Source organism: Mchenga conophoros, linkage group LG20, assembly GCF_057382185.1.
Source record: "Mchenga conophoros isolate Kocher_MC1m ecotype Shallow Benthic linkage group LG20, M_conophoros_male_GT1.1, whole genome shotgun sequence".
NCBI lineage: Eukaryota > Metazoa > Chordata > Actinopteri > Cichliformes > Cichlidae > Mchenga > Mchenga conophoros.
The window spans coordinates 24,888,444-24,900,561 of record NC_140545.1 but is presented as its reverse complement, the minus strand read 5'-3'; the positions used below and the strand labels follow the sequence as shown (position 1 = coordinate 24,900,561).

Genomic DNA, 12,118 nt, shown 5'->3' with positions numbered 1-12,118 from the left:
AACAACACAGATCAAAACAACAACCAAATTAAAAATACCATAAAATCATTACATACAATAAAATAAATAAGGTGTCAGTTTCCTACAGAGTTAAAAGCCAGGGAATAAAAATAGGTTTTGAATCTGGACTTAAAGTTGGTTGTTGAGCCAACGGCTCAACCAGCCAACGGCTCAACCAACCAACGGCCGCGGCAGGCTAAACATGAGGACACAGATGACGAACATGGACAAAATATGTCAAAGTCCAACGTGTTTACGTGTTTTGCTAGGTGCAAAGTTTTCATTTTGGGATTCTACTCGCGTTGCTTTACATAATTTAGAGTTCAGAATTACTATTGTATATTTCACTGGAGGCCTTCTACTAAGCCGCATTTGTCCTATCCAGGTAACGTTGACGTTAACCCGGAGTTTAACGTACTGGGATGTTTTCTTACCGGGTTACAGCGCCATGGTGACGGCCTACTGACCAATCAAGGCTCCGGAAAATAGCGTCACCATTTCTGGAAGATTCTGGAAGGGCCTCTACAGGGAGAGTAGGAGGGACTAAAGGTTTACAGTTACGTCAAGTGTCTTTGCGTTTCCTTGATAATCAGTAGTAAGTACTGAATCGTAGACGCAACTGTGTTGTTTTATTCGTTTTTCTTTTATCGGCAAACAAGTACTGTGTAGTTGCTGACAAATTTGTACATAGACTAACCTTTACTCTTGAACACCTGAACAGCACAGACTCTCCGGTGTAAAAAAAAACAAAAAAACTGGAACTGTCGGGAGTAGGTTGTGTTCAGAGGTTCGGTTTAAAATCAGCTGTTTCCGCATTTTCACAGATTATTATATGTGCCTAACTAAAACCACTGAATGAAGCTCAAACTATACAGGAACTGTCACGGGAATGCGCGTGTATTCATTTGTTAATTTTGAAAATGTATAAAAATTTTCTATGGTTGATTCTCTTTACATTATTGGAATTGTAGGTTAGCTGTTAAATCAATTTTACTTTAATCTTCAGAGAATTGATCTGAAGGTCGTCTACTTTATTAGGTTGTGGGACAGTAAGATTTCATGTTTAAATAGATCCAGTTTAAAGTTAGAGAGCTCAAACTTGAAACTGCTGTGTGATGAATCACTGGATCAATAAGTTTCTGCAATTCAGTTTTATTTATTTAGTGCCAATTCATGACACTAATCACCTCAAGGCACTTTATAATTGAAAAAATACCCTGCACTTATGTGGAGAAAACCCGAACAATCAAACAACCCCCTATGAGAAGGAACTTGGCCACAGTGGGAAGAAAAAAAACCTCCCTCTTAACAGGAAGAAACCCCAGGGCAGCTACCTGTCATTGGAGGGGGTGAAGGAAGACGGGACAATTTGTCTTATTTGCAACAGTGTTGCATTTTTCTGTTCTTTATAGATTTTCAGTCATCATTTTACCATTATCTGATAATGTCTCTCAGAGTAGGTGGCAGTCATATGGATCATTTTCTGTGGAAGATTCATCATATGACCTGTGAAACACTCCATTTAGATTTGATAGTGCTAATATCACACTGGTTATCAACTTGCTAAATTAACCCAAATTCACATGACCAGTTTTCTGATTGCCCATCCAAGAGGGAATTCCCTAGGTATGTTTAATTTTGTTTAGGTGGTAGAGTGCCTTGTCTAAAGACGTATCCCTCATCCATGTGTGGGTTTTTGGGACATGTATATAGCAGGGAATGAGTAAAAACATTGGTCCAATACTGTAATTAGGACTTTAATCACAGAGGCATTAACCTGGCATTGAAAACTCCCCAAAATGGTAACAAAAAGAAAATGAACCATCAAATTTGCCAAGTTTATTGGGAGCCTTCATACAAAAATGAAATTATGGCTGTATAAAGTTACAAAGGATTATTGTCGATGTACTTTTGGCATTTAAGGCCCATCATCCCAACACTTTTTTTTTTCTAACTCTGCACTTTTATTTGAAATCTAAAAGTTCTGAATTTAAACAAGCAGATATGACAGTAATATTTAAAAACATGTAGACCAATAGATATCTGCAGATTACTTCTCAGTGGTAGTTTACAACACAAGCCCACAAAAAATTTGAAAAGCAACTAAACAAAAAGAAAAAGAAAAAAAATTCCCCCAAAATGGTGAACGTGAACTTGAGGCCACTTTTATTACACACAGCCAACTAATTTCAATGCAAATGTTTCAATGACATTTTCATGAATGCAAACAAATGTATTTACAGACTTCAGAAGCTTGTCTCTGACTATCGGCGTGACGGCATTAGAAGCTGCTTTGCTGTTACTGAATCAGGGAAAAGGTTGTGGTAGGTTGGTAAAGGAACATAGGCAGCTGTTATCATTTTACCTGTGAAAGAAAGACAAATGTAAACATTAGAACCTACAGTTTGATCGAGAATATTTAAAAAGAAAAAAAGAAAATAAATTTTACTTGAATTAGAACTAAGATATTTGCAGCTTAAAAACTAGTTAATAGCTGCCATCTTCAGCAGTGCTGCATACCTGCAAACCAGCGTCCATGAAGTGCATTTACAGTTGCCATGGCTGCTGGTATCGAGGGACACTTCACATACACATTACCCTATGTGAGCAAGAGAGATATCAACTTTACTGCTTGTGCATTTCAAAAAAAAAATGTTGCAAAACAAGCTCAGTGATGTTAAAACTATCTCGTTTTAATCTTCGACTTACTTGAGGAGAGTTCTTGTCGACATAAATGTGAACGATTCCACCGTGTTTGTTGCATTCCTCAATCACATCATCTTGGATTTCAGCTGCCCAGCTGGGATCATTTTCCCTGCAAAAATAATCAGCAATATTAGAAATCCAGTAAAATGTTCCGCTTGACTCAAAAAGCTTGATTTTTAACTTAATGAGTTTCACAAATTTAAAACCAGCTGAATGCACATCTTTTGTTTTCAGGTTGAAACAAAATTCAGAATTAGCCTGAAAAATAACGCACAGTTGGATTTTTCCCCATTACTTTTCTGTTAAGTCATTTCAAAAGAGATTTCTTCACTGACAGGAGGAACTGAGACCACACAGACTTGTCAAGCTCGCACACTGCAGAGCTCAAGCATGTGACCAGTTTATTATTTCGTTGTTGGCTTGTTTTCGGTTCAGCACTTGCCTTGTGTATATTTTCTGTCTCAAACTTTTGAACAGAAATCGATCTACGGATAAGAGAGAGGTATTTTGAATACACGAAAGTGTTTAGAGTAGAGAAAAATTATGAATTAAAGGATTGATGACTTAAGAATCACTGGACACTGATGTTAAAAACTCAGACCTCTACTAAATTGGTTCCAACACAAATGAATTACATTAAATGCCTCATTTAAAACAGTCAGATTCTTCTTTGATAGTGAAAACTTGAACAAGCCATCTGACAATATGCTTTGCTCTCAGTCCAGGGATGCAAAGGCTTAAGACAAACTTAAAGTGAACTTATTTGAAGGATGTCCTTACGCTTGTGGGTTGAACAGGTTGGACAGCTGAAGGCAGTGTGTGGCCAGTGGCTGAGATGGGAGGTTCAAAGCTTGGCTTGGAGCTGGGGTTGGAACAGCTGGAAGAAAGAAAAAAAAAAGTTGTCACTAAACCTGTGGCAAGAAAACATATCAAATACTAAATATCTTCCATCATCTAGGCTCACCTGCTGGAGCGCCAATGCCCCCAAAGGGTATGGAGCCAGTCATCTGTAGAGCCTGCTGAGCAGCAGGTGGGATCTTCAGACCAGTCCCTGTTGAGAGAAAGAAATTGTTTTGCATAGGGTTAATTTTAGACACTTAAAGGCAGCAGAAGCATGACATGTAGTGTGGCCTGATGAGGACAGAGAAACAATCACTTTCATTCACATGGTCATTTCCCTCTACCAAAGACATGTAGTTGGTGGGGGAAAAACAAACAAAAACAGGTTTCACAGCCATGTGGTGACTCAAGTTGTGTCCTTCTTTCCAGGCTTAAAGCTTGAGTTACACATCTGTAGGAAATCTACATCCTAACTGATATTGTAACTGGAAACTCCTTTTATCCCTGCACCATGCCATTCAAATCATCGTGGTATGGGCAGACCTAACAGGTAGTTACATTTCTTGGAGGTGCATGTCAGGTTACATAGAACGTTGCAGTGAAAATTGGTTCCAGTTATGGTGCGAGTTATGGCACACCATAATTCACGTGTTAAAATAAATAAATAAATAAATCGGACTTCTCAGTGTTAACGTTTCTGGAAAGCAAACAATGTGGAATCATGGCAGGACATTAAAATATATTTAATAATGTTTAAATAATTGTAGTTATACAGTACTTTAACATTGGGGTAGTAGAGAAAAAAGGCAAAGAAGATGAGGAGGCTAAAGCTCCCGCCTAAAATGGTCTACTAGTGCCCCCTGCTTTCTGTCCATATGCTAATACAGTAAGTAGGATTAATGTTATTTTGGAGATTTACATTTATAAAAATTGTGTTTGAAAAACCAAATTTAGGTCAGTGTAAAGTAAAAATACTTAACCACTCATTCTGGCTTATTCCAGTATAATAAATGACCCTGACACTGTTACATATTACATGTATGCCTGTGGTCTGACTCATTACTTTGCTAATAAGCTGTTCCTTCCTCTTTTATTACGACCAGAAATTTTTCCAGGTATGGATATGCCTGCCAAGTGCCATTACAAACCTTCTGCTAGTCGAGCCATCAGCTGTAGACGCCCCGTAGTCCCTAGGTCAATACCAGTCCTCTCTAGTTCGTCATTATCCAGGAACGAGCTGGCTGTTGAAGAGTCTGAGCGCTCTGTAACATGCCCCACCTTCATTGGCCGTCCGGCTAGCTCAAAGCCGTTCAGCTGCTCCAATGCCTTTTTTGCACATTCCGCATCTGCAAACTTCAGAAAGTTAAAAGGTTACAAAGTGAACCCAGCAGCAAACAAAAAGCTACCAAAGACATACAAAAGGCTTTGTTTACCGATATGAAGCCATATCCTTTGGATCGGCCAGTCTCGCTGTCCATCATAAGCTGGATTCCTTCAATCTATGAAGAAGAAACACACGTACAGATGATTATACTACATTCACTTAAATAGATTAAAACAAATTAATATTTGCAGAGTTCTCCTGACCTTTCCAAAGGGCTCAAAAATCCCTCGAAGCATTTCTTCAGTAATGTTGAAGTGCAGTGAGCCCACATACAGGCGCATCGGACCTGAACTGCCCTTCTGCAGATTATTGGCAGCAGCTGCTGCTCTATTTTTCTCTGCCTGTAATTAGAAATAGAGATGACATGATTGAAGAATTTTAGTGTAATTACATTAAGTAATGTCAAAATGATAATGGACCTTAGTGCAGAATCAGCATTTGCTTTAATGCAATCTGAATTACTTAAGTTCTGTTAATATTTTAAGTTATTTTCCACTTTCTGGTCTGTTTTTTTTTTTTTTTTTTTTTTAATCGATAGAAATGGGGTTTTTTTTCTTCTTTTTCCCCCTCAAAGTTCTTGGTATGGAGTTCGCAACACGGCAGCTGACTATTAATATGTCTGGTCAAAGTGAGTAGAACTAATCGACTTGTTCTATATTCAAGTCCACAAAAAGAAACGACACTAACCTGAGATGCCTGGACGATGATGGGCACTCCTAAAAGCCTCTGGCCAGTCAATCCAATTGCCAGAGGTACAGAGGAGGACTCCACAAACTCTATGTATGCAATCCCCTTCGATCTCCTGGAGTTTCTGTCAGAGATTATTCTCACATCTCTAACCTATAGCGAGAGAACAGTCACATTTTCAGAGCCAAATTCCTGGATGGCATTCATTTGGAATTTACACAAACTGAAAGTCAACTGACTTTTCCAACGGCTGAGAAGAAATCCTCCAGGTCCCGAGCTCTGATTCTTGCAGCAAGCTGCATACAGAAAACAGTGCGGGCATCTCTCTCCTCTGGTGTTAGATTGTCAATTGGTGCCCTTAGGAGGAAAAGGACAAAAACCAAATGTGCATGTTAATCACAAACCAATAACAAATGCTTAAAAATATTTTAAAACTTTAAAGCTGTGATAGTATAGAAACCTAAAACTAAAACCATAACTTGAAGATTTGGAGAACACATGTTTTTTTTGTTCTGGTACCCCTCGAGATGACAGACTGTAAAGATGACCACTTCTGGCCACTAATATTGCTGCTGCTGCTGATGTGGGAAACTGATGCTGAACTGGGAGGACTTTTAACTCAAACACTCAGGGACAGGTAAGGTTTAACTTGAGCGGTATGGCAGCTTTGCTTGCTAGGCCTGTCAAGGTAGGCAACTGAAGAGCCGACAGACAATACTTATACCAATGTAAGTCACTGAAGGACCTCATAAGAGTGTTCTTTTTGGTGTTTTTAACAGTCCGTCTTTGACTATTCAAAGCCTGTCGTTAAGGAAGATGCATTTGCAGCACTGTGCTACCTGCTCCTTTGCTTGTATGCTATGCATGTCTTTCTAGCTGAGTGTAACAGTATTTAGAATTTTCAAATGTTTGGTGAGTCAAGGCCTACGAAAAATCAGGACATGTGTGCATACATAAAACCACTCACGTGACTGTTTTATCTTACCTAATGGGGCTCTTTTCTTTTTTGAAGGGGCTCCGACTTCTGGAACGTTTGCGACTAAAAAACAAATAAGAATTATTTTACATTTGGGGGGGGGGATCATGTTCTTTTCACATAAACAAGCAACCAACTTAAGATTACAAAAATAAATTAAGTACAACAACATTAAAAAGACCTAAAATCATACAATTTCAGTACCCAATAAAGTTAATGTAATATTTTTCTGACTAGCAAGCGTAAAAGGTCACATACATCGGACTCCTGCGTGCTCTGTACCGCCCAGCTCGATCTTTGCTTCGGGAGCGGCTGCGATGGCGCTCTCTGCTGCGGCTTCTTTTTCTTTCCCGGCTCTTGCTCCTCTTCTTAGTCTTCTTTCTGTCTTTGCTTTTGCTTCTGCTCCTCTTCTTTTTGGAGCCCGGGCTTCGGCTCCGACTCCTCCTTTTCCTGTAAAGTGTTACAACAGTTCTGTTGTTGTACACACACTTTAAAGCAGAACTTTGTCTGATTAAGCACTATTTAGGTAACATGATGGATAACCAAAACTTACTTCTTGCTCTGGTCATCGTGTCCATTTGCATGAGAGGACTTGTTCTCATCCTAAGCAAGGTCGATAGAAGAACATCATGAGGACGTAGATGAAACATTTCATGTCGTCAAGGTAAAGGGGATGGGGTGGGACAAGAGAAAATGCAGAATATATTCAATTAATAAAAATACAAACTTCCTACAGTCATGTCTGGACAGTGTCCTTCCACCACCCCAATAGCTTCCCATCCCACTCCATCCTTTGTTCCCCCCCCCCCCCCCTCCCCTCTTTTACTAAGCTGCTCAATAGTTAATGCAACAAAGCAAAGATAAGGGAGAGTTTCCAACATATTAGCTCAGTTCAGGAAGCTGACAATAGTCAGGTCATCTCCACCAATACCCTTCTAATAGGTCGTACCAATGCCACTATTTGTGCCTAAACATGTGACCACGCATGGCCCATGGCCACTAAAAGAGATCCTGTGTGGTTGGTGTCAGTCCAGAGATCTTCACCCATTTTCGTTCTTGGACTGTAAGAGCTCGATGCCACCTCTGTCACACATCTTGCCCTGAAGCAAACAGGGATTCACACTTCTTAGTAATATTGACGCCCAAGCAAATAAATAAATAAAGATTAATTCATCCACGTGTTACACTACCATCATCTTCAGTTTACAGTAATACTTACAACCTTTTGACTTAAGGAATTATTAACTACTGAAAGTAAATCATCTTATACAATAAAAGGCAGATGTAGCTATTTTACAGTTATTCTAGAAATATATCAATATCTGTGGTGTTCTGTAGCATGCAAAAATCAAGATGCTGATTCACATTACAGTTGGCTAAGGCAAAGAGGCAGTATTCATATTTACCAGCGAGAGAAAAATAACTTGTCACCGATAATTCTGCTGTAGAACTATGACAAAAATGCAATCGCTGGATTTTCAAGAATTTTGCTGCATTATAACTTCAGGAATTACGCCACTCACAGATTGACACAGACACAACTACATACAAATACAACTGCCTGAGGAAATTATACTTTAGCACAACTTTATATACTGATTCTTGCTAAAGACTAGACTTGTTAATGCTATATAACAGAAAAATAATGTTGAAATCACACACACACACACGGAGGAGATTTTTAACAATACAAAACAGTTTTCCATTTAAAAAGGCTCTTATTGAAAAAACCCTGCACATTCATAAACAGCGACAACATACAGATTGTAAATCTGAATACTGCCTCCTTTGCTGGACAAGTAAAGATGGGCTTATCAACCATTGGCATTCACCTTGTAGCAACCGAATAGGGATTGGATGTTCTGGGTTGAATCTCTTTTAGTCCTAAAGTGAACCACAGTACATCAGTATATGCGCAATAACTACCTTCCTTTTTTTCACAGTTCACAGTGGAATCAAAGATGAATTCATGGGAGTAGAGGTGAGATATCATTAGGGAAGTCTATAAAGAGAGATAGATGTGGATTTATTTATAATTCTGTATTGCGTCTTAAATACTCATTCACACCACACAACATTCAAGTTAACTTTGTCACAGTAGCAAATATAAAAGGTCTAAAAATAAAAAGGCCGAACAGCAACACAGGCCTCACTTCTCCGACTTTTAAACCCACCTTTCTGTATGGAGCCTCCAGCATGGCCTCAACGTCAAAGTCATCAGCCATATTGATCCTGCAATAAGAAAGAAAAAGGAAGAAAAACATTTCAGTGATCCGTTTGCGCACGAGAAACTGTAATACCCAGAGTAAACGCTACAAATACACACAGCGTGGTAACGATGAGTCCTAGATTTTCTTATTAGTATCACATGCTCAACATACAATCCGTTACATGATCGATTGATACGGACAACATAAGAAAAACATATTTAATTGTACCCGAAGAACAACAAAGCTTTCTAAAATCTCAACGTTGCGCACGCGTCTACCCGAAACGTAGCTAATGCTAACTAGCCACCACGGCCGTGCTTTCAAAGGCCCGCACTGAATCTATGCTGACCATTTTGATAATATGAATAATAGCAGGCTTGTAGATATGCAAACCTATAATCAACCAACCACCATTTTGACGTATTTTACACGATTCCAGATAATATTTATGGTGGAAACCAAAAAGAAACGCTTAGGTTCGAATACGGCTAAAAAGCTAACCGCGCTTCCGCGGTAGCGAGCGAGCTTCATTAGCAAACATTGACGTTACCGTGTGAAACTGAAGGAAATGTTGTGCCAAAGTGAAAATATCGCGGAAAACGTTCTGGTGTAGAGAATCCTCTTCGACGCCTTTCTCTTTGTAGATTACACAAAGCCAAGATGAAGTCACAATTTCGGAAGTTATATAACCTCGTTTAAGGAAGTCCCCGTTGCAGGTCGTGGCCTGGTACCTCGCCGATCTCCTTCCTTCTTCTTCGTGTTCTTCCTCTGCTATGGGCATTTACTGCAGCGGTAACGTTTGGTGCTGCGTTGCTGCCACCTACTGGAACCGAGAGGCCCTGTTTGAATAGTACTGTATATATAATATTTTCTACCAATTCTGTTGCTTATGTTCAGTTCTCTAAACTGAACATGTCAAAAGTCCGTCCCGGTGACCAATCACGGCCCTTGGTCAGCTCTTATACAGCCTCTCGCTCCTTTGTTAAAATGTATTCTTTATGGCCTGTCATCACAAACAGAATTAATAAAGTGTTATTTTAATTTGTACCTAATAGTGGCAGCACCATGCAGTGCAGCCAATGAATGTATAAAGTTTTATACGCTCAGACAATACACAGAATAGTGAGTCTCTTTTAAATTTAGCCTGAGATACTGAAATTAAGCAGCTTCACTGAAGTTTTAGTTATTCCAGACAGCTTGATCTTCTTATTTTCTCTCCATATGTGAATGAAAAGTAGATTTATTTTGTCAAGGCTTAAACACACATGATCACAGTAATGAGAACTCTTCTGTTATTGAAAAAAGCACAATATTTATGTTTCAAAAAGGCAAGAAGAAATGTTGGCCCCCAGGTGAGTTTCTGTTAATAAATATAGACACTGCTGCTCTAAGCTGTTTGTCTTGTTCCCCCGTAGACCATTAATTAGTAATATTACAAAGGTTACAAAGGTTTGTAGAAAAAACAACAATGTCTAATTTGCTCTTTAACACACAGTTTCTCAAATGTTTACATACATGGAAACGAATAACATAATGACCATCAATATAAGGCTGTGCTGGACCGTATCATCACTGTGATCACTAGTGAAATATCATTTACAATGAAATTAATATAAAAAAAAGAATAAAAAATTACTATAACACATATTTCCATCATTGCAATAATTTTCTTTACTCTCAAACAATAACATAGCCTCATTTATATATATTTCCTGTATCATGCCAGTTAAATGCACTGACAGTCCTTGGCTGCTGAGCATCACACAGTAGAGTCTTCTACACTATTTGTGTTGCTGTGTTTAAGTCTGACTGGTGAATCATAGTCAGGAGGAACTTCAAAAAATGGCTTGTCATCAAAACAGAAATCGTCAGACGGAGATGCAAAATATGGCAGCCTCAAGAGAAAGCCTGTGAGTATGCCTCCCAGCGCTGACAGTCCTATGGTGGAGAATATAGCTGCAACCTGGAAGAGAGCCTGTTTTTGGGCAGTCCTCCCCAAACCTGCCTTTAAACCGGGAATCACCATCCGTAGCTCTTGTAGCTTGGGGTCCCCTTCCACTGGTGCTCTGTGGGCAAAGATCTCATAGAAACTAGGGCCGTAAACCTCCTCACTAGCTGTCAGTATGGCACATATCCCTGCAGTGCAGGATATAAGTCCGGTTAGTCCATGCAAGTTGTGAATGCCACACTGATCTTGGATCCTCAAACGTCGCGCCAAGATGGGGCTCAAATACTTGTAGCCCAACATGCATGCAATACACCCTATTACACCCAGAGCGTATGCAGCTACAGGTGATATCATCATATCCACAGATGCCCCAACTGTCACACCTCCAGCCAGGGTCACGTTCTGAATATCAGCCATGGTAAGCTTGCCATTTTTATTCAGCATAGCAGAGAGTGCAAAGGCTGTAAGTGTAGAGGCACTTAGTCCAATGAAAGTGTGGAGGATAGCCCTGTGCTGATCGTCTCCTTTCAGGACTAAAGCTGAGTTAAAGGAGGGCCAGAACACCCAGAGGAACAAGGTCCCCATTAGACACAGGATGTCAGAATGGTAACTTGTGTTCTCCTTTGCGTGGCCTTCATTTAGACTAGGCCTGTACAGCACAAAAGTGACACCCAAGCCAAAATAGCAGGCAAAGAGATGGATGAGAATGGAGCCTCCTGCATCATTGATCTTCAGATACTTAAGCACAACCCATTCTGTGACGGCAAACACAGGAACCTCCAGCAGAGCCATTACCAGTATCTGCAAAGGACTGGTCTTCCCCAGCACTGCCCCATACGATATCAGCACCACAGCACAGGCAAACTCTGCATTTATGAGATTGATCACTCCGAGGTGGATCTTACCATCATGGCTAAACTGGAAGTAGCCCTGCACCAGAATGGCCCACTGGATGGCAAAAGTAGCTGTGAGGAAGTTGAAAACCATCCCCCCAAAACCATAGAATCGGAAAAATGCCAGCAGGCACCCGAAACCCACGAATATCATGAAGTGTATGTCTATAAAGAAAGGGTAGTTCCTGTACACTGCATTGTGCATAGGGTTGGTCTGATTAGTCTGAAATTTGGCATCAGCCTCTTCATCATATGTAACAAATGCTGAATACAAGGCAACAATAATCACCTCTGCGATGAACACAAACACAGGTAACCGCACTCGAAGACTGGTCGATTGTTTCTTCATGCTGACAGCTCTTTAGAGCGAGTGACAGTCATTTGTTTTGCACCCTGGTTTAACTCTGTTTAGATAAGGAAGGTCAAAGGCACTGGTAAACCCACTGAAACACATCAATATTCTCCTCCCCGGGA

The 12,118-nt window shown here is 39.9% G+C and overlaps 1 protein-coding gene and 1 pseudogene across 3 annotated transcripts; both read right to left on the bottom strand.

Moving 5' to 3' along the window:
* Positions 1-1,824: 1,824 nt before the first annotated feature.
* On the bottom strand, positions 1,825-9,573 carry LOC146550898 (RNA-binding protein 39-like). Of its 3 annotated transcripts, XM_085258893.1 has the most exons (17): positions 9,354-9,573; positions 8,768-8,825; positions 8,426-8,595; positions 7,644-7,693; positions 7,147-7,198; positions 6,852-7,043; positions 6,603-6,656; positions 5,857-5,974; positions 5,618-5,770; positions 5,134-5,271; positions 4,980-5,045; positions 4,695-4,899; positions 3,671-3,757; positions 3,487-3,583; positions 2,710-2,815; positions 2,521-2,599; positions 1,825-2,365 (listed from the first exon to the last, which is right to left on the bottom strand). In XM_085258893.1, the coding sequence occupies exons 2-17, from the start codon at positions 8,816-8,818 to the stop codon at positions 2,265-2,267; spliced, it is 1,719 nt and encodes a 572-aa protein (XP_085115019.1). In that variant the 5' UTR covers positions 8,819-8,825; positions 9,354-9,573; the 3' UTR covers positions 1,825-2,264. The 3 variants fall into 3 exon arrangements, with proteins under 3 accessions (XP_085115019.1, XP_085115016.1, XP_085115018.1); XM_085258890.1 differs by lacking the exons at positions 7,644-7,693; positions 8,426-8,595 and having other exon boundaries at positions 7,147-7,196; positions 9,354-9,572; XM_085258892.1 differs by lacking the exons at positions 7,644-7,693; positions 8,426-8,595 and having other exon boundaries at positions 7,147-7,196; positions 9,494-9,571.
* A 394-nt stretch (positions 9,574-9,967) lies between these two features.
* On the bottom strand, positions 9,968-12,002 carry LOC146550897 (ammonium transporter Rh type B pseudogene; annotated as a pseudogene).
* Between the last annotated feature and the right edge of the window lie 116 nt (positions 12,003-12,118).